We start from the raw sequence: 24940 nt of genomic DNA, 5'->3' as shown, positions 1-24940 counted from the left end.
CAAAAGTCTGCCAGACAGCTTTTTACCTTCCAGAGATGTAGATACTTATCCACTGAAGAAAAGTATCCTAGGGGCATAGTTCTTCATTATCCCAAAAATAACAGACTTGTAGAGAAAAAGCGACAGCATTTTCACTCTCATAAAACCAACTAAATTGAAGGCTATTGCAAAAAGACACACTGGCAGCAGCACTGATATAATTTTAATATAAAAATGTACTATTTCATCTCTCAAAGCAAACAGAGTAAGTTTGATGGACTATGGAAACAGTGCCAATAAAACATCTTTTAAAAAGGTACAGTTTTTGCTTTGATCAGGCAATTAATCTAAGAAAATTGCAAAAAGTGATTTAATCCTGCAATTAGTAACGTAAGTTTTCAGTTCTCTAGCTGAGAATTTCCTTGTTTCCTACTACCAACTTGGTTTGGACTTCAAACATAAAAGAAGCCCAATTAATTGAATTGATAAAATTAATTTTTTGAAGGGGGAAAAAAACAAATCTTACTACAATTATAAAAGGTCTTAATATTTTCTCCAACAATCCAGAACTGCCATGCATGATAGAGTCATTGCTGTTAATTTAATTATATTTACTTTTTCTGTTTATTAACTTGGAAGAACTTTTCTCAAACACACCATGAGTTTCTGCCAGCAGCGGCTAATTTACCTGAGAAATGTTGATCATTCATTTGTTTTCTTCCCATGTGCTCCCAGCAAGTAAGTTAGTTATATGCAGTGGATCAGGGTATTGAAAAAAAATTGAATAAATTTACTGTATAGGTTGAAACTTTACTAAAAGTCACTCAAAAAACTTAAGTGGAATCTCCTCTCACTGTTACCAAAATTTTAAGTGACAATCCTCATTATGCCAGAAAGATAATCTTAAGGTTTTAAAATAATAATAAGATTTTAATTTTTAATTGGGGAGGGTTTTTTTTTTTCCACATAAGAGGTATCAGGACAAACAAGGAAAGTGCCCTTGGAGGAAACAAAGATACACTAAAACTATGATCTTTTGTGAGCAGACTCAAAAAAAATTTTACAATAAAAACAACATTAAAACTAAGTAGGTTGGAAATAATAATAATAATTTGAATTTTCTTACAATATGGGCAGACATGGATAGACCTAAAAACATGAGTTAGAAAGATAAGCTAGGTACGTGACTTAGAATTGGCATTCTGTAAGAATTTGAATTACACCAAACTACATACCTAGACCAAAGTAGATACAATCAGACTAGCTAGAGTCTACATATGAGTTTACAGGTAATACAACTGCACCTGTAATGATGCAGCTGCATTGCACCTGTAGAAAACAACCACCAAATTGTACTTCAAAAAATCAGACATAAAATGTCTCAAATGATATGGGATTTCAATTTGGATGAAAACAGAAAACAGGACATTCGTTGCTTTGACAAAGGAATAACATTCTAAGCTCAGTATTAGAGACATATTCTAATATGCTGGCATTCTCCATGGGATATTCAGTTTCTTAATTTGGCCAAAGGCTTTGCAAAGAAACTTGCAGTGTGAGGGCTGCAGCAGGTTCTCTGAGCCCTTTAAACACTCAATAGAGCAGTGGACCCAGGTGGGTAAAAAAACCAGGTACAGCTGCTTAGGTCATAGTGTGAGACTGATATTCCCAATTGGCAAATTTAAAAGAGGTAAGCAAAAGGACTAGAATTCTGCCTCCAAAAGGACAGGCATAGAGCAACTCAGTAGGTGGAGGAGGCGGCTGGTTTCCTACCAGACGGAGAACACTAGTCCCCAGCATGGAGGCATTCTGTGAAGTTGCTCTATCATCTCTTACTAAAATAAAAGACTGAGTCTGAAATTTCACATAAGAGTGACTGCGTCCTAGATGGCAGAAGGCCTGATCTTTTCACAGAGAGGAAAGAACAATAGCTTCTTTTAATAAATAAGACAAATTAGACACACATTGAAGAAAGCCTCCCTGACTTGGGAAGAATTTTTCTTTCTGTAAGTTGAAGAATAAGCAGATTTTTCTTTTCAAAAATCCTGGAAAAGAAAAATCTTTTTTTTTGTAGAATCACGTTCCTTAAGAACCAGTTTCAAAACCTAAATACAAAGATAAAACTTTAACGTTTAGGTGTATTCTTAAAATAACTAGGAATAAATAAGAGGAAATTATATTTTAGGTTTGTAAAGGGCAATTCCATGGAAAAAAAATAATAAGTCAGAAAAAACATGTGACCTATCAACAATTTTTAAATTACACATAAAATGTCTTCATCTTCAATACAAGAATGTGATTTGAAGAAAAATACACAAGAGATCAAGTTCTTCATCGTATTCTAAGATCAGTCTCATTTTTTCTAATCAATGCAGTATTCTTCTAAAAAATCCTTAGCTGGAAACAGATCAACTGCAAATGAATTCACAGGTATAAATATTCATTTATTATGATTTTTTTCTAATATGACCTATATATTAGAATACAGCAGCAGAATAAAGATAGCACACAGTTCCACAGTTACATCTTTGTCTAGTCTGTGACATGTATAGCATACTTGCATTTTATTTTTGCATTTCAGTGACCTCTGGTGGTTACATTCAAAAAAAATTGCTGTTCACCAATTACCTGGATAAGAACGTAAAAAAAAAAAAAAAAAAAAACACCAAACCCCACAAAACCAGGTGGTTTTTTTTTAAGGAAAAAAAAAAAGAAAAGGAAAACCATTGCTTCTTAAAAAAGGAAGATATCAAAGGCTTTTGGCATACAGTATGTGAAAGTTTACTTTAGCCTGTAAAATGAGGATGAAGCTTCTTTTCCTTCCCAAAAATTTTCTGCTTCTTCAGGACTTAATGTTACTACTATTTAACAAATCGTTTAAACAACAACAACAACAAAAAGGTTAATGATGCAGATTCAACCTCAAAGATAGAGGAACTCTGTAAATAAACCTATAACTGGGTAAAGACAGTAGTGGGTAGAAGAGCCAAATTTTAACATGTAAGAGCCAGTAGTGGTGTTCTACACAGGTCTCTGTTAGGTCCTGTGCTACTTTAAAAGTACAAAAGAATTCACAAATAACTGGGTGAGTGCATAATGAGGTAAGAACGAACTGCAAAGGGGATGTGACTGAGTGATAAAAATTGGAGAGAAAACTTGGTGTACACAGCGTGGTACACAAAGTGAGCAAAAATAATTTCAGAATCACATCTTCATGAGTTCTGAATTGACTTTTCACACTTGGGAACAAAATTTTGGGGCTAGTTCTACACAGCTATAGTTCTAGAGAGTGATGGCTTCTGTCTAACACAGGTCAAAAAAGCAAACCATATTAGAAGTTACTAGGAATGGAAGAGGACTCAAAATACAGAATCAGCTACCAATAGATAGAACACTTGTTTATCTTAAGTCTGGAAGACCTGGAACACAGATAGTTGCTTTAGATTATGTTGTTCTGAATAGCCACAGCTTGGTTTTGTCATTTCCTAAACTCCAGCAGCCACCAAGAAACTTCAGCTGGAACATCAGCTGGCTCACATAAGATGATAAATTACAGCATTATATCTTAATACATTATGTGATCCTGGTTTAAAGGTTTGAGTTTTGTTGTTTGGTGGATTTTTTAAAGCATCACACAACGTACAATAGCTGACAGTCCACAAGAATGTTCAAAAAACTCAGAGGTTCATGTGTTTCCTTTTGGGGGAACAGAGGAGAACACAATGTAGATCCCTAATTCCTAAATGACTCCTTCCTGCTTTTTCTACAAATGAACTATCAAGTTTTGTGTACTGGCTACGGTTACCTGATTTTAGATTACATATACAAAAATAAATTTGAAGACATTAAAATATTAGGATTCAATTTTTTTCCTCATTCTTATTTTGTGTAAGCATTCTAAAATACTTTTCAGATTCAGAGAAAAAACTTTTAATGAATGTTGTTATAGCAATCACAGTAGATGCCTTTTGAACAGTATCCTAACTCAGATTTGTTAATTTAAAAAAGAAATCATTATTTTCCCAATTGATTTATATAAAAATTAATTTTAATTCACATAAGAATGGGCCCAGAAAATTATAATGAAAATTTATTTTCCTTTCTATTACTTCTGTTTAAAGGTCACTGGTCTCAGACTTAACTTGTTTTTTGAAGTGCATGCGTGTTTCTAAAAAAGCTAAATTCCGTTTGTGAACAATTTTTATGTTCGTACGAACAAAAAAGTAGAAACATTTTGAAAAAAATAATAGTATAGCTCAGTGTAAATCTATTTATATACAGTGTAAATCTATTTATATACATACACAAAGCAAACTAGGATATGTATTGTCTATGATGGGAACTGGGAAGCTAGGGAAACTATCACCGAATACATTAGTGCTAAACACCTAAACAAACACCTAAAGACAAAAGTTATATGGACATCTCAAAACCACTTTTGAGTATTTTTTACTGGAACTTTTAAAAGTTAAATATCAGAAAAATCTGCCACACACAAGACTGCACTTAAATTGAAACCTGGAATTCAATTTACATGCTACTGTCAATATTGAAAGACTTTGACCAAACTTTGATGACTTGTAACCATAAGCAGTCTTTCCCCACTTTGTAACTTTATAAAACAAACAAAAAACCTAGGTAGTAACAATAATGTTTTGAGTTCAACATTTCAATTCTGTAGTGAAAGTTAAGTAATATAACAACTTAATCATAATCATTCTTAATATTTATCAAGAAGAAACCAGAAGCAGCTAGAACAACAAAAAAATCTTTAGCTGCGTTGCTAAAAAAAATCAGCTGTTAACCAATAACTACATGGTTTTATGTACCAGGTCTGCACAGTATGGAAGCATGTTTGCTATGTGTGTTTAGCAGTTGTTTCTCACACTCAAACACCCATTACATTCAATTCCTGACTTCACCTCATGAAGTAGAAATACTGTCACATTCACATTTCAAATAAATATTAAGTAGCAAATTCTGTCAAGGTTACGTAATTTGTGTGCATGTGTCACAATCAAAAAGGGACAGTAAGATCACTTTGTCTAATCAGTTTTCTGTTTAAGTCAACTACTGAGCACGCAAAATCAAAATAAATAAAAAAATTTTTCTTCTCCAAAGAAAATTACTTGCCCTTCATTACATACATTATTCAAGAAGTGTGAGGAATCTCAAACCAGTCCCATTTCAATTACATTTTGGAAAAAAGGATTTCCAAGAATCAATTGTACTCTTTTTATACTAATTATAATAATTACATTTCAGGATAACCAAATATGTCAACACTTTCTTCTTGCTACACACATGCACACAAGAAGTTTGACAGAGGCTACTTAATTTTCTGAAAAGGAGAGAAAAAGGCTAGAGTTTTATCATTGGTGGGTCGTTCTGCCACAGGTTAGGAAAAATCAGAACCACAACTACATAGAAGAAACTCAGAAGTTTATACGCTTAATTAATTGACTTAATTATATTCACATTTACACATATGAGAAAAAAAAAAAAGCAGCATTAAAAAAAAAGCTGTGAAAGTTTCTGACATAATTAGTAAAAGCATTAACAAAACTCCACACACAAAAAAAAAGGAAAGTTACCTCAGAAACAGGTACATTTTCTTCAAGTTCAGATGCGTGTAATGCCAGTAAACCAATCACTCGAGCAACTTTGGCACGTCTGCATATCAAATAAATTTTTTGTAGGTGCACAAAAACTATTTCAAAAACAGTTACATCTTTTTTATATTTTACATAGATTGTTAAGGGCAGGAAATATTTGAAGTGCTATTTACAGCTCAGCTTTTCTTCTTAGTTCTATTTTCTTTGTATCATCAAATTATTTCAGTATTTTAGCTCAATTTAGCAATAAATTCATGCATAAAGAAATTTCTTTGTTTTGGCACCGAAGAATGAAGATTCATTAATTTGTTATATTCTTACTAATCAATCATGCTCATGTTCAGTTTTCTTATAACACAGAAAACCCCTATAGATCATTTGAAACTTTTCAGTATAGCTGACAAAACAGAAATTAAATCTGTACCAGAAAATCAGTTTTAAATGTTTCATTAAAGAAAAAACTGGAATAACAAAATCATCATTTATTAAACAAACAGCAGAGGGCACTATGACATTGAAATATTTCTGACAGGCATAAAAAAGCTACTACCATAGTTCTTTTACTACTAGTATGGTATGGGTTGGTTTATTCAGTGATTTTAAGTAACACTATTCGATACACTAAATTATATAACTTCTAGATAAAATTTTAGAGATTTTCTATAACCTTCAATCATAGCAATATATTATGAATTAAAATGCTGACAAAATTCAATGTACATACACCATTATACTGCCAGTCAGGTACCACGGCAGTCTGACAGGCTAAAACACTCCCGAAATACCTTGTTAAAGAATATCCTTAATAAATGTCAGTGATAATTCTATATTTGAAACAATAATTTTAAAATCATTTTTACTTACATATCCCAGTTGGCGGCTGCACGCAGCTGCTGTATCAATATAGAAAACTATAGTTTAAACAAAAGAAATAAATATTAGTGATGTTCAGTGATCTGGTATGTCCCAATGACAAAAAAAGAAAAATCAAAATACTAGTGATTGGATATGTATTTGGATAACATTTGCAAAAAGTATTATCATACACAGATACTGTAGATATTGTCCAAACGTTGATTTAAAAAAAGGCTAACAGTAAAAATATAATTTCTTTCTATATTCTTGCCTTAAACTAAACTGCTAAACATATAACATATATGTGTGAAAAAAAAACACAACTTTTTTTTGTTATGAATAACACTATGCAGAGGAAAAGAAACTCTTGATATTTTCAATCTAGAGAGATCATCATATAGTATTACCCAACAAGTACTTAATAAATTAAATTTATTTTGTTAGAATGGACAAAAATAGTCGGCAAATACTAGAATAATAATTGGACTGTTAACACACATAATTAGCCACTTAAGAACCAAATTGCATAATTACTAACTAGTTTCTAAATTGTTCTGTTAATTGACAATTCAGTTATTGGATTATTGGCCCCCCCAAAAAATTTCCAGTCGTAATGGAATACACCTTCCAGCAATTCCGTTTCACAGGAATTCTATGGCATAAGACCTACCATTGCTTCCAACCTGAATGTTTATTTAATTTTTCTGGCAGTGCAATTTTCCCTTAATATCTCTATATACAACAATGACATGGGTAAGAATATGACTTAGCAGCATTAGTGTAAATGTAGGAGAAAAAGGTAGTTTATATTAAATAAACTGAAAAGCACACATCTCAAGATAGCCTCTGTGATACTTTTACATAACGGGAAAAATTTCTCTTCTGCACACACAACACTCAAATATGTTAAACCACTACAGTAAAATTGTTTGATAGAAAATGGTTCTTGAAAGGTGAAGCCACCGTTTAAGTATACACTAAAACAGACTCTCCAGAGAGCATGCTAGCTCTTTGAAGCAGTGCTTAATGAAAGTATTACTGTATGTTCTTTACAAAGTTTTTCTTGCTATTCTTTATAGACATATGGCCAAATAAAATTGATTTAACAATTCAAATATGACTTTTTTCAGTCTTCTCTGTCACTTATTGATTTACAAAGACTAACATTTTATCATATGTTATTTCACAGTCTCCATCAACGTTAGGTTTTACCCCAACCTTTTTACTAATACAACAAATCTACAGGTAAATGTATCTGAAATCTAAGATAAAGAATTAGTTTCCCTCAGCTCCTTGGAATGACATGGAATTTAGTATTTTTTTTTTTTACTGTTTTGTACTTAATTTGCAACATTATTTTTGTCAGTACATCAGTGATATATAACTAAAAGCAGCTGATTTTTGCTACAATGGCAAGTATGTAAATCACATTGATTCCTTCAAAGCTTTATTATTTACCAGCTGAGAGCTAATTAGTCTGCTTGCAACTTCCTTGTGGATAGCAACAGTACACAGATAATACAGTAAGTTCAGTTTAGAACGTGCTGCTCCTGTATTCTTCTCGGTGGAATCAAGCAGTGAACATACTCGTTGCAAAAAGTCATTCCAGTCCATGTCTTTCATAGATGATAACTTCTCAGCTAACCATAAGAAGCAAACAAGTAGTTAAAGACAATGGATCTTTGATGTTGCCTTAAGACACTAGAAAGTAACATCAACATGAATAAATAAGTTCCAAAGTTTGAATCTAATTATAATTTTAGGACTTAAAGTATTAAACAAACACATGATAATTCATGTCTGAAGGTTACAGAAATCAAAAAAAAAAAAAAAAAAGAAGCAAGAAGAGAAACAAAGCATAAAAAGGTAGCAATAAAAGCCTCAAAATATTTTTGCAAGTGCAACCCTGTAAAGTCCTTGGACTTCACTTAAGTAAACATTTATTGGCATTATATTTAGGAAAGGTAGTAGTTGTTGTCCTTAATCATTAGTAATTCTTAATAAGAATATACAGTTTCATTAGAGTAAATTTGAGGCAAAAACCAATGAAAGTCAGTGAAATCTCCTCAGATTCAACAAACTGAACATGGGTATAGTTATTCATATAGGTAGGTATCCATCTAGTTAGGCCTTAGTAGTAGCAAAACATAGACGACTTCAGGAGGAACACAAAGAAGTCAAGTCACTAGGCTAGTTAACATTAATCCTCTGGATCAATTCACTGACCACTGTACACGAATAGAGCATTTTCAAAGACTTCCTAATCAGTTTCAATGAATAACTTCACTCTTGCAGCCATACATTCCCTCAGTTTTGGTTAGTTATTCATTAACAACTTATCTGCCATCCTGATATGCTCCAGTACAGAATATTTAAGAGCATGTCTTCTAGTTTTTACTTCAATTTTACACTGAAGTAACAACACCTACTAATGAAGGCAATTCTAATTTACATTAATAAAGGTGAAAAGAGGTTTGGATTTCAGGTATTTATCTTAATTCTTCCATACTGTCTTTAATCATTATTGACAAACAGCATCAAATTCAGTATCTTCAAAAACAATCAGAAAGTTGTTCAGAAAAAAACTACAACCCTGGAAGTATTACAACCAGAACATCAGTCTAATAATTTAGCTACTTAAATGCAATATGAAATAAAATACCAACCCCTTAGGCACTTGAATCTGACAATTTTTGCCTAGGATGTTAGCCAAATTAAAAATACTTTCCGTTACTACAATCTTGATTGGTAGATTGGGGGATGTTCTGTTCCTTTCGAACTATAAAATTTCTTCAACAAATGAACTCGCCAAAATACATACCTTATAGAAAGAAAAAAGGAACTTTTATGTCTAGTAAGAAGTGCTATATGAATTCTAGAAGGACTACATATCTGGCTACATATCCCTCTTCAAGCACAGTAAAGTGCTTCCTTAAATAGACTAGAGGAAATTTTCCAGGGCAAGAAACGCTACACATAACAATGAGCAGCCTCTTATTTTCAGAAATAACAGCAGCCTTTCTAGACAATAAAAACAACAACAAAAAAAACAAACAAAAAAAAATCCCAAACAGCTCCACATTATCTTTTGGGACATGATTCCCACAACATTTCATGATTAAAGGCGGGACTGGCAAGGCTGCCCAGTATATGGCTGATCAACACTGCACATTTTAAGATCCTGTTTTCATTTGCTTCTCTACCTTTGTCAAATTTTAATCTATTTGGTTGAATATTTCACTTAAAATATCTCAGTTGTTTACAAAAAATAACACAGGTAAAATTTATGCTGCTTTTCCCACACTAAAACAGTGTTGACTGCCTTATTTTAAAAGCTTTTGAGCATGGGCTTGTAGCTGAAGAAGGCAGAAGAGAAAGGAAGAGCATATAAATGTTAGCACTTGAAAAACCTACTCAAAATTGGTCTAGCTAAAAACAATATACATGCAGCTTCAGTTTCCGAAAAGTTATGAGTTCTCCACCTATGACGGCTTATCATCTACAAAAAGAGAGTATAGGTCTTGTGATAGCGAGTTACTCCATCACGTGCAGAACTTAAGTTTTAACAACTTCAGCAGATCCATACCTGAATATGTTGGTATATGTAAAGTTTTCAAGTCAAATTTAACTGGCATTTGCTTCATTATCTGGAAAATAGACACATTACAACTAGTTTTAATACATTTCTGGAAATCTTTAAGTAGTTGAACATGAGAACAAGAAGATGCAAAAATTATATGGGATAGGTGTACAAACCACTGCTCATTACTGAGGCATCTTCCAGTGTTTTCTGGTATGTATTTGTTCCAAGCAGATAGTCAAGATTTAACTCTATGCTTTTAATATAATTAAATCATTAGTATTTCCATTTAGGTGATTTTTTTTTTTAAAAACAGGAATACAAAATGATAGGATTTTCTCAGTTTACATATTTATATTGCTTGTACACAAAAAAATACTTGTATTTGGGGTTAAAAAGCTACAGAAATGAACTATCCAGCTGAGACCTCATGAAGTGTTTTAGCAATTCATTGCCATACAGTAAATACATATATATACACACACACGGATCATTCTAGAATATAAGAAGTCATATTATCAGCAACTAATCATTTGTAAGTTATGGGGCTTTTTCCCCAGAACACATCATTTTCTGGTACATCATGAAATGGATGACTGCTCAGTGACTGAGTGTTCGAGTGTGATTTTCAGTAACTAAAGCATACAAAAAAGATAACTGTATACTGGAATTTAGCCTTTGACAGATGTAGCCTAGGTGTAACTAGAGAGCTGTTTTCTAAAAAAGGTCTTCAATTACACAGATCTGCAGAACACGGGGAAATTTTACAATATAAGATGACATTTCAGCTTTTCAAATTCTGCCAGCATCAAGTAAATCCCTTTCCAGGAGATTAAATTGCAAGCTCTTCAGCTTTACCAGGTGTCAGCATCATCCTTTAGTCTTAAGATTGCCAAGTATGCAATGACTCTGATTACATGTGCGTGGAATTCAGTGGCCTATTTTACATTAATTCCGAGTCTGGTATTGCATGGTAAGGAGATTAGTCCCCATGTGCACACTAGTACGTACCCTTACTCCTAATCTTGTCTCTTATACTTGTAGTAAGAAAAGAAGCAGTGAAAGGCTAAGGCTGTGTGTCAGAGTCCTCAGGCAGAACTGAGAATTTACAGAGGTGGCATTCAAATGAATCATTACCATTGAAATTCTCCACTGGCAACAATGTCGCCCACCCCAAACATATTAAAACAGTATTGATGTGTAGTTACTTTACCTCGCTGTCTAAGATTTTTAATTTTTGAGAGTGTTAGGAATTCCATTAAAACAAACAAACAAAAAGATTGTTATACTAAAGCAATACAGCAACTAAAGGCTGTAAAGACTTGCCTAATGAGCGTGATGTTCACTTCCAATGAAAAATGTTGCATTCCCTGCATCTGCCACTTACTAAGTCAAGTTGCTAAAATGACTTCATATTTTTTCACTGAAATAAAAGGAAGACTAAATGGGCTCCTGCCTATCACTCCTTTTATCAATACTACACATACGCCCATACATAAAAATTACATTGTCATTGCAGTGCAGAGCTCTGATTCTTTTTTGGGTTTCCCTTTGCTGTCAAGCAAGTGTCAGTCTCTGCTCAAGAGACTCATCAAAAACTGTTATCTCATTAGAATCCATATGACAGAAACTGGATGGACATTTCTTGTAATTTCAGGTCTTCTTTTCCAGAGAAAATAAGTTCATTTTTGTTAGAAACATTATCATGCTTAAAGTTTAGTTATTCTGTAAAGGTATAACTCCTAATCTAGAATGCTTCATAGATGGCCTTGTTTTGAGTATACCAGAACACACTCAGTTTTGTGTTCATTTAAGTAATAGATATCAAAGCAAGTTATCAGAAAACAAATCTAAAAAAGCACTGAATACAGCATTTAGTAGTTTCTATTTCTTGTAAGACATTATTTAATATTGGTATTCAATCCCAAAATAACTCAGTTCTCCAAACTAGCAACACAATAGGATAATAAAAGACTGCCAAAGAATTGCGTGAGAGCTTGCCAGGTGACTGGGTGGAACTGCTTTAAAATGAGAATTATAAAATACAGGAAAGGAGTTTCACCCCGATTAAAGATTTATCTGCAAAAATAGCCTCACCCACAAGTTCCTGAATCTTATATTTTATTTTGCTATACCTTTGGATTGTCAATGATTGGTGTTATGATAAGATCAGATTCAGTGTAAATGAGCTCTTTCAATGTTGACTCCATATCCTGCTGACTTGAGCACATAGTTTTAGCCTAGAACAAGAACAAAGTTTTTTAAAAAACTGTTTTGCACAAAAAGAGAAAGTTGATGTTTATTCCCAAAATATTTAATTTCAGCATTATACCACACAGTTTAGCCATATAAACAACATATTCTAAATTACTTTTTACTTATGTAGTAGCAGATAGGACCAACTAAAAATTATGACAAAAAAACATGTTGGAAGAAAAAGTACTGGGTCCAAAAAACTTGCAAGCTAAGTTTAAAAAAAAGTAGACTGAGAAGAAAGGAAATAGCACTATCCCTTTTATACACTGGACAAAGAGGCAGACTTAGTATCTTGTTTAACTCTTACATCTGAAGTTCTGCAAATATAACTTGCACACTGTAGGAACTGCTTTATTATAATTATGGAAGGATGGAGAAGAAAGTTGATTTTGCCACAGACTGCAAGCTAAAATTCTAACTATAAAGATACCACCATACCTTAATATTTACCTACTCACCTTTTTCAAGCATGAATCTCTCTGTGGAGAATTTTGGATTGGAGCAGTAGTAGCATCACTTACTTCTACTGAAGCGCTAGTTCTAGGAGTGGGACGAGAACTTAAAGAAGAAAGGAAAAAAGAAAAAAAAAAAAACAACAACGAGCACAGATTAAGTTTCATTGCAAACTACTTTTTTTGTTGATTTTTTGAAACTTTCAAAGTTGACAAACACAAATGATGCTACACCTGCTCCATCAACTAAACATGAAGTTCCTGTCTTTAAATATGTCCTGACAAGGTTAGGATTTGTTTTTCAGTTAGAAATGGGAAGGACTAGGTGGTTTCTTTTCTTCCCCTTTTGTTAAATGAACATAATTTGATTATTTTCTCACCCATAGTCAGTTCTCCAAACTGGACGGTAAAATATTATTCTCTTAATTCCTAATAACAAACAAAATATGAAGAGAATTAACTTGACAAAAAAATACAATTTATTTCACGTTATTCTATTCTGACTGCCAGCTCTTGGTTAGGTAATGAGAATTAAAAATTGCCTGATTCACATGTATGAATGTGAGCTGGGTTTACTTTTCAGTTTTTCTTTTTTAAAAAAATCTTATTTTCTAATTATAAAATGAAGAGAGACCAGAACACTGCAAATTTGTAAATTTCATAAAGCTGCTAGTGAATTTATTTTTTGTAGTATATATTAATTTAAATCAAATTGTTTAAAAGCAACTTTAAAATTATTAAAAATGGCAGGCCAGGAAACTAATTTAATCAACAACTTCAAATGAATGCGTTTTCTTGATTAGCAGAAAGTAATATACACATTTAGCTGCAAATCAGTTTTATTTACTAGAAAAAGCAACTAAATTAAAAATACACACACCAAACAAAATTTAAGATATTCATAAAAATCAATGATCAAATGACTAACATAGTTGTTCTCATTCTTATCCTTATTTTGTTAAAAAGGCATCTTTTATGTATTTTTGGTGCCAAAATATTCTCTACTAGCTAGATAAAATGACATAAAATGTCATAATTCCTATGGTAAAAAAAAAAAAAAAAATCTATCAGGATTTGCTTGGAAGTTTAAGCAGTCTTATTTCCTAAGCCAAAAAAGTATGATTTCTAGGTAGAAGGCTGAACAAATTATTCTAGGTTCCCACATGCTTCAAAACATACAGATTTCTTAAATATACTTTTTTTCCAAACCTAATTTGCTTTCATATGTGTTTGAGAGATGGAAAATCTTTCATACTTTTCCAGTTCCCAGATGGTTTCTCAGTTTAAAACAAGACAAGTGATCACTGAATTGAGCTAATTGAAATTAATAAGATCTATTCCGTTTGCACGTGCAGAAGAAGCTACTGCTGTCAAAAGCTGATTAACCACTTCAGCAGCTAAGTAAATCCTGGTGCCAAGTGCCAGGTCAGCAGCTTCCATCCACCTCAATTTTTTAAAACTTTAGCAGCTAACACATGGTGATTTGAGAATTTTAAATTACTAACATGGATTTAGCTGTGATGGTAGAAGTTGTAAGTGAGATGAGAAGTAATATTTTATTAAAACCAGCTGAAAGAACTGGAAAAGTACATATGCTATCATGCACAATAGCCCTATTTCAGGTTACACAAGAAGTTTAAAAGACTGTTTCATTTTAAACTGGAATATTTCTGCTTGATGAGGACAAGAACAAAATCTGTTTTACCAGATAATCTTCCTGGCTTGAAAGCTAGTAAAAAGTTTCAGAATTAGGCCTCAACTAAAACAAGTAGTTGTTAAATCTATCATTACTTTTATTTAATACCTATGTAGTACTTAGTAGATTGTTGCCAATAGCTTGTGATGAAAAGCTGCAGGCAGAATTTATTAGTGGATCATAATCTGGATGCTTATTCTTGTGTATTTAAAGTAAGCATATTTAAAGCACATTCTCATATATTATAAGTAAGAAGGAAAGTTCTAAATAAATTCTTCTGTTTAGACAGACAGCTAAGAAATCAAAAGCCTACTTCCAAAAACCAGTGTAATAAAGCCATAAAAGCATTACTTTAACTGCACACACTACTTTAGCAGCAATTCAAAGGTGTCTTAATACTAATTAAACTGGAGACAGAAATTGAAAAGGAGACACACTAACAAAATGTTACAAACAACAATAAAATGTCTGAACAGACAGGGGAAAAAAAAGAAAACAAAACAAAAACATAAAGCGTTTCAAGGGTTTTCTAATTGTTCTTTAGGTTTTCATACCTGAGAAGAAATATTGATTCATTTGATTCACCATCAACTGCACTTTTGGGGCGCAATTCAGTCTGAGTTTCTACTGAAAAGATAACATGAACTTGCACTCAGAAGTTAAAAATAAATAAAACATAAGTACGTTGGCAAGACTGACAAAATTGACAGGACACAAAATAATTTAAAATAATGTAATGAATAATATTACCTATTTTGAAAGAATTGCTTGGTAGCTTATTATTTGCTCTTGAGGATGACAGGTTATCTAGATTTTTATGAGTATCCATTGGCTCTCTGGCACTCCAGGACACAGATGACTCTGTGTCTTCACTGCTGTTTAATAAAATATATTAATTACACAGATTAAAAAAAAGAAGAGAGATCACATGCATTATTTGTTGCAATTATTAGCATAGAGTTTAGCTGTCATTCTCTAGCATACTATTGAAATATGTGCTACGCATTTTTTATATTAGTAATGGCAATGATGAAAAACAAGTTTATAACAAATGACTTGGAGAATATTAAAAATTCTCTAGCTCCCTCAGTAGAACTTGCATGAAAGAAACTAAAAAGCTAAATTATTATCCCCCATAATACCAGAGCTATAAAGAAATGTTAAAAGCTTTAGAGACCATTTAATCTTCACAGGGAAAAGTCACAACAAATATACTTCTGATAATGAAGTCTGTAGTCTAGATTTAGATCAATAAAAAATAGCTTCTTTTTTTTTTTTGCTTAATGATTTACATGTCACACTTAATTGCAAGTTTATGGATTTTGGTTGTTTGGGCTTTTTAAAAATACCTCTCTATTATTCACACGGAACTGGGTCCTATAACCTTCCTGAAGGATCTCTAGGATATCAAATATCAATCAAACCCACACTGTGAAGAAAATAGATAGATGGACCTCACAGCTGGGAAAAAAGTACTGCACTTCTTTTGCATGTTAATCCCACGTCCTATGTTTGTTATATTTATCAATTAGTGCATACCTCAGTGGATATTTCAGTCATTAGAAAACCCTCAAGAATAAGGTCAAATAGCTCAATATTTTGTAGGAGATTAAAATTTTTCTGATTCTGAGAATTCCTCAAAAATGAGCACTGTGGTGGAGACTGATATAAGTCTTCCTAAAATCTTGAATAAATTCTTACTTTGTGGCATAAACTTTATATCTTTCTTATCTGCCTTGGTGGTGAAAGCAGTAATAAAATTAAAAGACAAAGAGCTGTATCTCAAACTAGAACAAATGTTAATAAAAAAAAAAAACTACTGCAGCACTGGTATTAGAAATAGGTATTAAAAAACACAAGACAGGGTTTTAAAATAGAACACAAAAACATTCAGCATTCTAAAATAAAACTATTTTCACATTAGTTCCTTAGATTGGAACCTAAAGTACCTTTCAAATATTTAGAACAAAACATAAAATCAACACTAAACAGCCTAATTCAAAATTAAAAACAGAAACCAGCAAGGTAACAGAAGTTTTGAAGAAGCCCCACTTTTTAATACATAGAACCTATTATTCACAAAAGGTTTGGGTTCTTCTGCATGTATAGCAGTGTAGAGTATTACAAATGCAGGAAAAAAAACACATTAGATTAATGCTTTATGACATAAGCAAAGAATATGGGTCAGCTGCATTTGCAAGGATGTAAGGCTGAACCACAAATCTAAGATGCTGTACTGATAGGCTTTGTGATGCTCTAAGCCTAATGCATAAAAACAAACAAAAAAATCTCAGTAGAAATAAAATTGACTCATATTTATAAGATTCTACAAAAGCTTTAAAGAAATTATAAGTCAAACTACTGTGCATCATTGCTATATAAACAAATTAGAAAAAATGAAAGCAGTTAGTTCAGAAGTAAGCTTCAACATATTCTGTTGAAAGCAAACAGACAGTGTAATATGCTAATAGGATAATTCCTAAGCATCCAAACCTGACCACTGAATGGTGTAAAACTCCATTCACCAATTAGTTAATGTAATAATCCTAAGCAAAATTCAAAAGCAGGAAAATTTACAGAAAACCACAATAAAAATATATAAATACTTGTTTGCTTAGATTCCATAGAATCACAGGATTTTCTAGAGTGGAAGGGACCTTTAAGATTGTCTTCAACCATCAACCTAACACTGCCAAAACCACCACTAAACCATGTCCCTAAGCACTACATCTACCTGTCTTTTAAGTACCTCCAGGGAGGAGATGATTCAACCACTTCCCTGGGCAGCCTGTTCCAATGTTTGATTACCCTTTTGGTGAAGAAGTTTTTCCAAATATCCAACCTAAACCTCCCCGGCATAACTTGAGGCTGTTTCTTCTTGTCCTATTGCTTGTTACTTGGGAGAAAAGACCAACCCACCTTGCTACAACCTCCTTTTAGGCAGTTGTAGAGAGCGATAAGCCCTACCCTCTGCCTCCTTTTTTCCAGATAAAACAACCTCAGTTCCCTCAGCCACTCCTCATAAGACTTATGCTTTAAACCCCTCACCAGCTTCGTTGCCCTTCTCTGGACACACTCCAGCATCTTACTGTCCTTCTTGTAGTAAGGGGCCCAAAACTGAACACAGTATTTGAGGTGGGGCTTTACCGGTGCTGACCAAGTACAGCGGGACAATCACCACCCTACTCCTGCTCACCACGCTATTCCTGATACAGGCCAGGATGCTGCTGGCCACCTTGGCCACCTGGGCACACTGCTGGCTCATATTCAGCTAGCTGTTGACCAACACCCCCAAGTCCTTTTCCACCAGGCAGCTTTCCAGCCACTCTTCCCCAAGCCTGTAGCGCTGCAGGGAGTTCTTGTAACCCAAGTGCAGGACCTGGCACTTGGCCTTGTTGAACCTCATACCATTGGCCTTGGACCACCAATACAGCCTGTCCAGATGCCTCTGTAGGGCCACCCTATCCTCAATTAGGACAACACTCGTGCCCAACTTGGTGCCATCTGCAAACTTACTGAGGGTGCACTCGATCCCCTTGTCCAGATCATCGATAAAGATATTAAAGAGAACAAGGCCCAATACCAAGCCCTGGGGAACACCACCTGTGTCTGGCCACCAACTGGATTTAACTCCATTCACCAACACTCTTTGGGCCCAGTCATGCAGCCAGTTTTTTACTCAGTGACGAGTACACCCATCCAAGCCACAAGCAGCCAGTTTCTCCAGGAGAATGCTGTGGGAACCCATGTCAAAGGCTTTACTAAAGTCCAAGTAAACATCCACAGCCTTCCCCTCATCCACTAAGCGGGTCACCTTGTCACAGGAGATCAGGTTTGTCAAGCAGGACCTGGCTTTCATGAACCCATGCTGAGTGGGCCTAATCACCTGGTTGTCCTGCATGTGCCACGTAATGGCACTCATGATGATCTGCTCCATAACCTTGCCAGCACTGAAGTCAGACTAACAGGCCTGTAGTTCCCCAAATCCTCCTTCTGGCCCTTCTTGTGGATGGACATCACATTTGCTAACCTCCAGTGAACTGGGACCTCCCATTTTAGCTGGAACTGATGATTTATTACAAAAATCTTCCTTGAACGTTCAGTACCTTGAGCTCATGCCCTGGCTGTCTGCAGAATCACCACCACAATGGCTAAGGGATCCTTTCCAGAACGGATGCTGCAATAGGTCCATCCAATTCAGCCTTTTGAAAAGCAATAAACAAACAAACTGAAAAAGCAGTGGCAAAGTACAGCTCTACAGAGAGATACCTGACTAGGTTTTGAACCCAGTGACACTACAAAGCAATTAATCCTCTTGTTTGCTTTTATTTGGTCAACAAGTAAGTCTTCTTTGCCTGAAACTTTTTGCCTGAAATCAGAATAGATAATTCATGCAACACAGAGGTATGAGACTAAGAATGAAGGAAACTGCATAGCCAATCCCAACATGTAAATTATCAGAGCTACCCTATAGATTATAATCTTATGTTATTTAACAATATAACTATATATCAGCTATAAATCTAAGTCTCATAAAATAAATGTGCTTGTCATCCTGGAAAAGCAAAGCCATCAAATTTTAAAACTGCTCATTGTTTCTGTTAAAGTTATGTATTTAGCACCAGCTACAAAAATACAAAAATATACTTAATCAAAACATTAATTGTGTATATCTTCATATAAGAAAAAGTACAATTTGTTCTTTTATATGAAGTATTAAATTCTTTTCTCATTCTTTGTGATCTACAAATTACTATACATACAGTACCATAGTAATTCTTTTTCCAGAGATGAAAAAAGATGATGTAAACAACTGTCATGGATTAGACTGTTTACCTTTTCTGAGGATCCTTTTGAAGCAAGCCATCAAGCAAACTAATGAACTCGGCAGAAGGTTTGTGAACAGCAGAACCTGTAAACAGAAGCACTTGAGAACATAAGTATTGGGCAGCAAAATCAAGCATCACACAATTTAGATCAAATAATTATCTACAGGTCATGCTAAAAAAGTTTTATTTAACAGTAATTTCACCTTAAAAAATGGATGTATGAAGAATCCTAAATATACACTCTTTCCCTTTCAAAGGTTTCTCAACCACCCCCAAAAAACCAACTGCCCCCATAAACCACCAATGCTCAAACTAATTAACATTGTTTATATATTAAAAAAGCACCCTCCAGTTATCATATAGTTATTAGCAAGAAATAAAGTGGAGCTGAAATCTGCTTTAATTGAAATTAAATTTCCCCTAACCATGATAATTTTAAGAGCACCATTGTTGCACCCTATTATACAAAGGAGGTTTCCAAAATTCTTATTTAACTGAGAAAGACTACTTCTGAGAGCTCAGAGCTATGAAATACACTTTATCCACTTCAAAAACAAAATCTCTCTTAGGATTGAGACAAGTAACAAGGGTTTTAATTGTACAGGTCACAGTTTTCACTACCTTACTATGAACTGAAAAGAGCCAATAATATAAGTGGCTGATGAATACCACTAATGCCCAGAATGCCTGAGATCAAAAATTCCACCCCAGAAGGTACATGTACTTTTAATTCTTAATACTAAACAATATGCCTGTCTGTCAACAGGTAAATAAGCATTCATCACTAATGGGGAAAATGTTCTTATCAAAGGAAGGCAATGATAACATTCACTGTGGACAATTAACTGATTTCTGCAATCAGCCTCAGAAGAAATACTGCAAAACAAAACTTTAACTGTCTAAGTATTACTCTGATTTGATTCATTAAATAATAACAGAAAGTTACCCTCTGGTCTAGGTGGCAGTGGATCTTCATATAAAATCTTTTCAATTAATTCAGAAAGGCTGTCTGAGAAGAATGGTGGTCTTCCTACAAACAGGAGTGTATTTCACAGATTAGGCAAACTTCAAAATTGCTGACAGGTGCAATAATATATGATGAGCTCATTTTCCTAAGGAAACATCCAAAGAAATAAACACCCTGGACCTGAATTCTATTTATCAAGTTCTCTTGTCAATTTAAAAGCAAAACCTTGGATTAAATTCTTCTACCATGAACAGGAAAAGAGACCAAGGACAGAACAGGCACTACAGATGGCTTGATGGAGGTCACCATGATAGCCTTGCATGAATCAGCAATGGGTGAAGGTCTAGGCAGAAATCTCAGTATCGATGTGTCCTGGCTTCAGCTGGGATAGAATTAATTTTCATCCTAGTAGCTGCTGTGTTTTGGATTTAGTATGAAAATAGTGTTGATAACACATCGTCTAAGATGTTGCTGAGTAATGCTTATATTAAGTCAAGGACTTACCATAGAAGCTGAGAGGGAGTATAGACAGGAAAAACTGGCCAAAGGAATATTCCATACCTTAGATATCATGCTCAGTATATAAATGGGGTTTGGCTGCGGGTGGAGGGGGTAGGAATCCGCGATTGCTGCTCAGGATGGGCTGGACAACCAATCACCAGGTGGTGAGCAGTTGTATTGCATCACTCATTTTGTCTATTCTTTTACCATTATTATTATTTTATCTTATGTTACTATCCCATTAAACTATCTTTATCTCAACCCACAAGGTTTTCTCCCTTTTTCTCCCTCTTCTCCCTATCCTATTGAGGGGGGGAAGGTCAGGAGGGGAGCGAGGGAATGGCTGCATGGTCCTAATTGCCAACTGGGGTTAAACCACAACAATATGTAACTATGTTGATCCAACAGATTATCTTATTAAGACTTCAGAAGTTTGCACAGTAATTCTCTTTTGTGATTAAATTTTCCTTCCAGCTGCAGTCAAAGCTAACAGACACTTTATCTGCAGGAAGCCCAACAACTCCAGTTTTACACTAGTGAAACAGTTTTCTCTTTCAAAGGTCAAATTAATGCACCCACGGTTTAATACAGAGGAGATTAAAAACATTACCTCAGAATTTGAGGACTGCTATAATTTTAAATCATAATATTTAATCAATACAGGTTGGTCAGTATCATACTATTTAGAACACAGTCAAAAGGACAACTTAATAGTACTACTACACTTGATTATTTTAAAACCTGTCTTAAGTTTTTCTATGTCTTAACTTCACTTGAAAGTTAACAAGAATTTACTCTGGGACCACGACCTATGTTTACATTATCACAGATATTAAATAGATACACAAACTTACAACCTGAGAACATTTCATAAAGTAAACATCCCAAGGACCACAGATCACTGGCTTTGGAGAAGTCTTCTCCCTTTATTGCTTCTGGAGCTGTGTATAATGGAGAACCTAAAAAATACAGTAAGTATAATCCACTTTGATTATTCATTCAGCATTCATTCTGTTCAATGCTTCAAACTTTGCCTCCACGCTTCAGTGAGTTAAGAATTATCTTCACTTAGTATAAGAAAACTGAGATACCAAATGCAAGTAGTCTCAAAGGAACTTCACACCTATACTTTTACTGAATTATATAGGACTATATATGCTATTTTTTGTTTATTTCACTTCTAGTAACCAATCTGGCTTGTGCTATACTTTTCTAACACAGTGGTAGTGCAAAGAATGTTTTGATACACCTTGACAGCTTCCAGAGCCAAGCAAATTGAGCAGAATGGTAAACCAACATAATTCTCATGTAAGTAACAGATATAATTATGTTACATCAGGTTTGTTTTGTTTTGTTTTTAAAAAGCTATGCAAAGACATAAACTTTCATGAAATTAGAAAACTGTTAAAGGTAGCCAACTGGATCAATGATCTAAATTAGTTATAGCTATTTTCACACTAAAACACTAAGAAAATATCCCATATCAATTTATAGCAGCTTATTCACAAACCCCTTTTGTCTTGATATAGAAGAAATATACAGTTGCTATTCCTACAGTAGTTCCCATCTAAACACTAACTCATTTCTCAAAAATCTCTAAAAAAAACAAAACTACACAACCTCAGCAAAAATGCCAATTCCATAGTCCTTTAAAAAGCTTAGATTCTTTTGTTCTTGGGTTCTATTTTTTTTTAAGTGACAAAAGGTTATTAACCATACACATCAACACAGCTGTTCTGAAAGGCAACAGGAAAGAGATTAGATTTGTATTTCTTCCTGAATAAAGATCTGTTCTTGGTCTTAGTATTTCCAGTATGAACTTTCTGCAGGAGACAAAGTATTAAGAAAGCTCTCTTTGTTCCCATATAATATTGCCAAAAATTCCATTGTACCTGATAACAGTAACTGTTATAACATATCATTGTGTTGGAAATTGAGGTCTGTGAGATGGTCTGAGATGCTGACTAATAAAAGATTCTGAAGATTAAAACCAAATTTCTGAATTTTTCCTATTCAATGAAAAAATAACACAGCATTTTGCAGCCTACTGCATTTGCACGTATCTGCCTGTTAAAACTAAAGCACAGTAACTTTCTCATACTTTAAAAAGAGGTGATCATTCCTAAGTAAATGGTACTGAAATAGTCAAGCCTCAAACTAGAAATCACTTGGACCATTTGCATCGAAAAGGACAATGAAAGTACTGTGCCAATAAAATCATTAAACAAATATCTTAACCATCGTTAAATGGATACCTAGCAGCAGTGCAAAGTCTTGAATGTAAGAAGCAGCAGTTCTGCATAGTACTTACTGAATTTTGTGTATACATTCAACATGAAGTTAACTGAATTTAGTCCTAGACCTTACAGAGAGCATCTGCAGCACAGACTTTCTAAAAGTGCATCAACAATTTCACAGCTCAAGTTTTTCTGAGGCAAAATAGGACTAATTTTAAATCACTTGTCTTTGAAATACTTCCAATATCAGTTACTTCTTCATTCTCCGATTAGTACTTTATAACTGGAGCACAAAAGGCTGTAAATAAGTTACTCTTTTTGCTACTTCCTTTAAACTTTTTTTTTTTTTTTTTTTTTTTTAAATACACTGTTCTGTATCAACTATATACCAGAAATACAATTTCATCAGTTAGGAAAGCCAGTTCCAGTTTGAACTCTGAACTTCAAAAGTTTAGTGATCTTCTCATTCTTCTAATTCTACAACTTGTTGATGATATGTAAAATGCAACAAGGACCAAAGGTATTTCACAGGATTTTTCTTCCCACCACAGTTTTAATCAAACAGCAATTAATAATTAAGCCTCCTCAGCAAACACAAACCAAGAATTAATGTTTTTAATTCATTTCAGACCTCATTCGTATACTCAATTTGTTATGATTGGGGTTTTTTTTGTTTGTTTGTTTTGGCATTGTTTTTTTTCATTCTTGACATTTGTTTTGTTTTTCAAAGAACTAAATCAAGAACAATTTATAAAATAATGAAAACATGCTCAGGATAGACAGACAGTTTGTACATTAAACTGTACTGTTGGGATGTGATGATAAGCTGCAAAAAGAAATCTAAGATAAGCCACCTCCAGTTATGTTATGTTGAAAGTTTACAGGCTGTAGTATACTTGTGTAACAATCACCTATATATGAGCTTCAATCCAAAAATAACCTGAAATCTATTTACAAAAAGCAGGAAAAGAATACATTTTATGGCAGACAGAAGTATGTTTTTTCCAGCTCTTAATTAAACTGGTTTTGTGAAACTTAGAATTATGACCATATACTTGTAAATACAGTTTCTTTTCTTTCCACTTACTTCCAGGTGTTGTCCCCTCTATACGTTATGACCTCTCTGAACAATCTTCCTTAAGAGCAAAATTTTAGTTTTGAGCTTACTTTAAAAATTCCCCATATGCAGGATATATAAAACCTCCTTACAGAAAATGTACAGATTGCACTTTCCGTTGCAAAGACACAGGCAAACACATTCATCTTTACAAATGGTAACACAACAGAATTAATCATTCTGTTTCTCCAGAAATGTAGTTAGTCCCAGGAGAACAATGAACAACTATTTTATTTCAAGGTCTTCTCTCCAATTTACTTTATTTAAAGGCTTTTTCCAACTTTAATTCTGTTCCTTTGCTGTAAGTTAATTTTGACTAGTAAAAATATCATACCTCGAAATCTGTTTTTCAGGTATCTTTGTGGAGTGCTTTCATTGATATCTCCTTCACCTTCTTCAGATCCAACTAAAGCAAAAAAATCTTCCAAGTTTTCACCATCCACTTTAGCCAAGCAAAAATTACTGAATTTCAAAGTGCCAGGCCCTTCCAGCAGAATCTAGAAGAATAAACATAATCCAACATACAAGTATCATATACCAGAACTTTGACAGCTGAAGTTTCCAACTAAAAACTTGGTTTTCTTTTAAGTCAACACCAATACTGTCTTTTTTCTTCTAATCAAAAAATTACAGAATCTCACAACAGAACCCTTAAGAAGTTTAATATGCTCTTCTGTTAACTCATTATTAAATCTAAATGAACAAGGATATTACTATAGAAAAGAAAGTAGAAGTAAAGTAAAACTGTACAGGAAAAAGAAAGTGTAGTAAAAAGAAATGGGGGAGGAAGTGAATCTTTCTAATTTTATTTAGCAGAAAATTCCAAAGATTTTGTCCAATGATCATGATAGTTTTC

General features: G+C 33.7%; 1 protein-coding gene across 1 annotated transcript in view; it reads right to left on the bottom strand.

The window, feature by feature from the left end:
- Nucleotides 1–24940, bottom strand: part of ULK4 (unc-51 like kinase 4) — a gene marked incomplete at both ends in the record, with an annotated part of 260007 nt that overhangs the window by 228447 nt on the left and 6620 nt on the right. The window contains 13 exons of the mRNA XM_082499551.1: nucleotides 5574–5652; nucleotides 6459–6505; nucleotides 7908–8089; nucleotides 10036–10096; nucleotides 12165–12269; nucleotides 12744–12843; nucleotides 14988–15057; nucleotides 15184–15308; nucleotides 18540–18635; nucleotides 19270–19345; nucleotides 20209–20292; nucleotides 21588–21689; nucleotides 24419–24581. Of these exons, the coding sequence (XP_082355677.1) occupies nucleotides 5574–5652; nucleotides 6459–6505; nucleotides 7908–8089; nucleotides 10036–10096; nucleotides 12165–12269; nucleotides 12744–12843; nucleotides 14988–15057; nucleotides 15184–15308; nucleotides 18540–18635; nucleotides 19270–19345; nucleotides 20209–20292; nucleotides 21588–21689; nucleotides 24419–24581 (1290 nt within the window). The remainder of the gene's footprint in view (nucleotides 1–5573; nucleotides 5653–6458; nucleotides 6506–7907; nucleotides 8090–10035; nucleotides 10097–12164; nucleotides 12270–12743; nucleotides 12844–14987; nucleotides 15058–15183; nucleotides 15309–18539; nucleotides 18636–19269; nucleotides 19346–20208; nucleotides 20293–21587; nucleotides 21690–24418; nucleotides 24582–24940) is intronic.

The sequence above is a fragment of the Vanellus vanellus genome, assembly GCF_965231255.1.
Source record: "Vanellus vanellus genome assembly, chromosome: 2".
Lineage (NCBI taxonomy): Eukaryota > Metazoa > Chordata > Aves > Charadriiformes > Charadriidae > Vanellus > Vanellus vanellus.
This window is presented reverse-complemented; position numbering and strand designations above follow the sequence as displayed.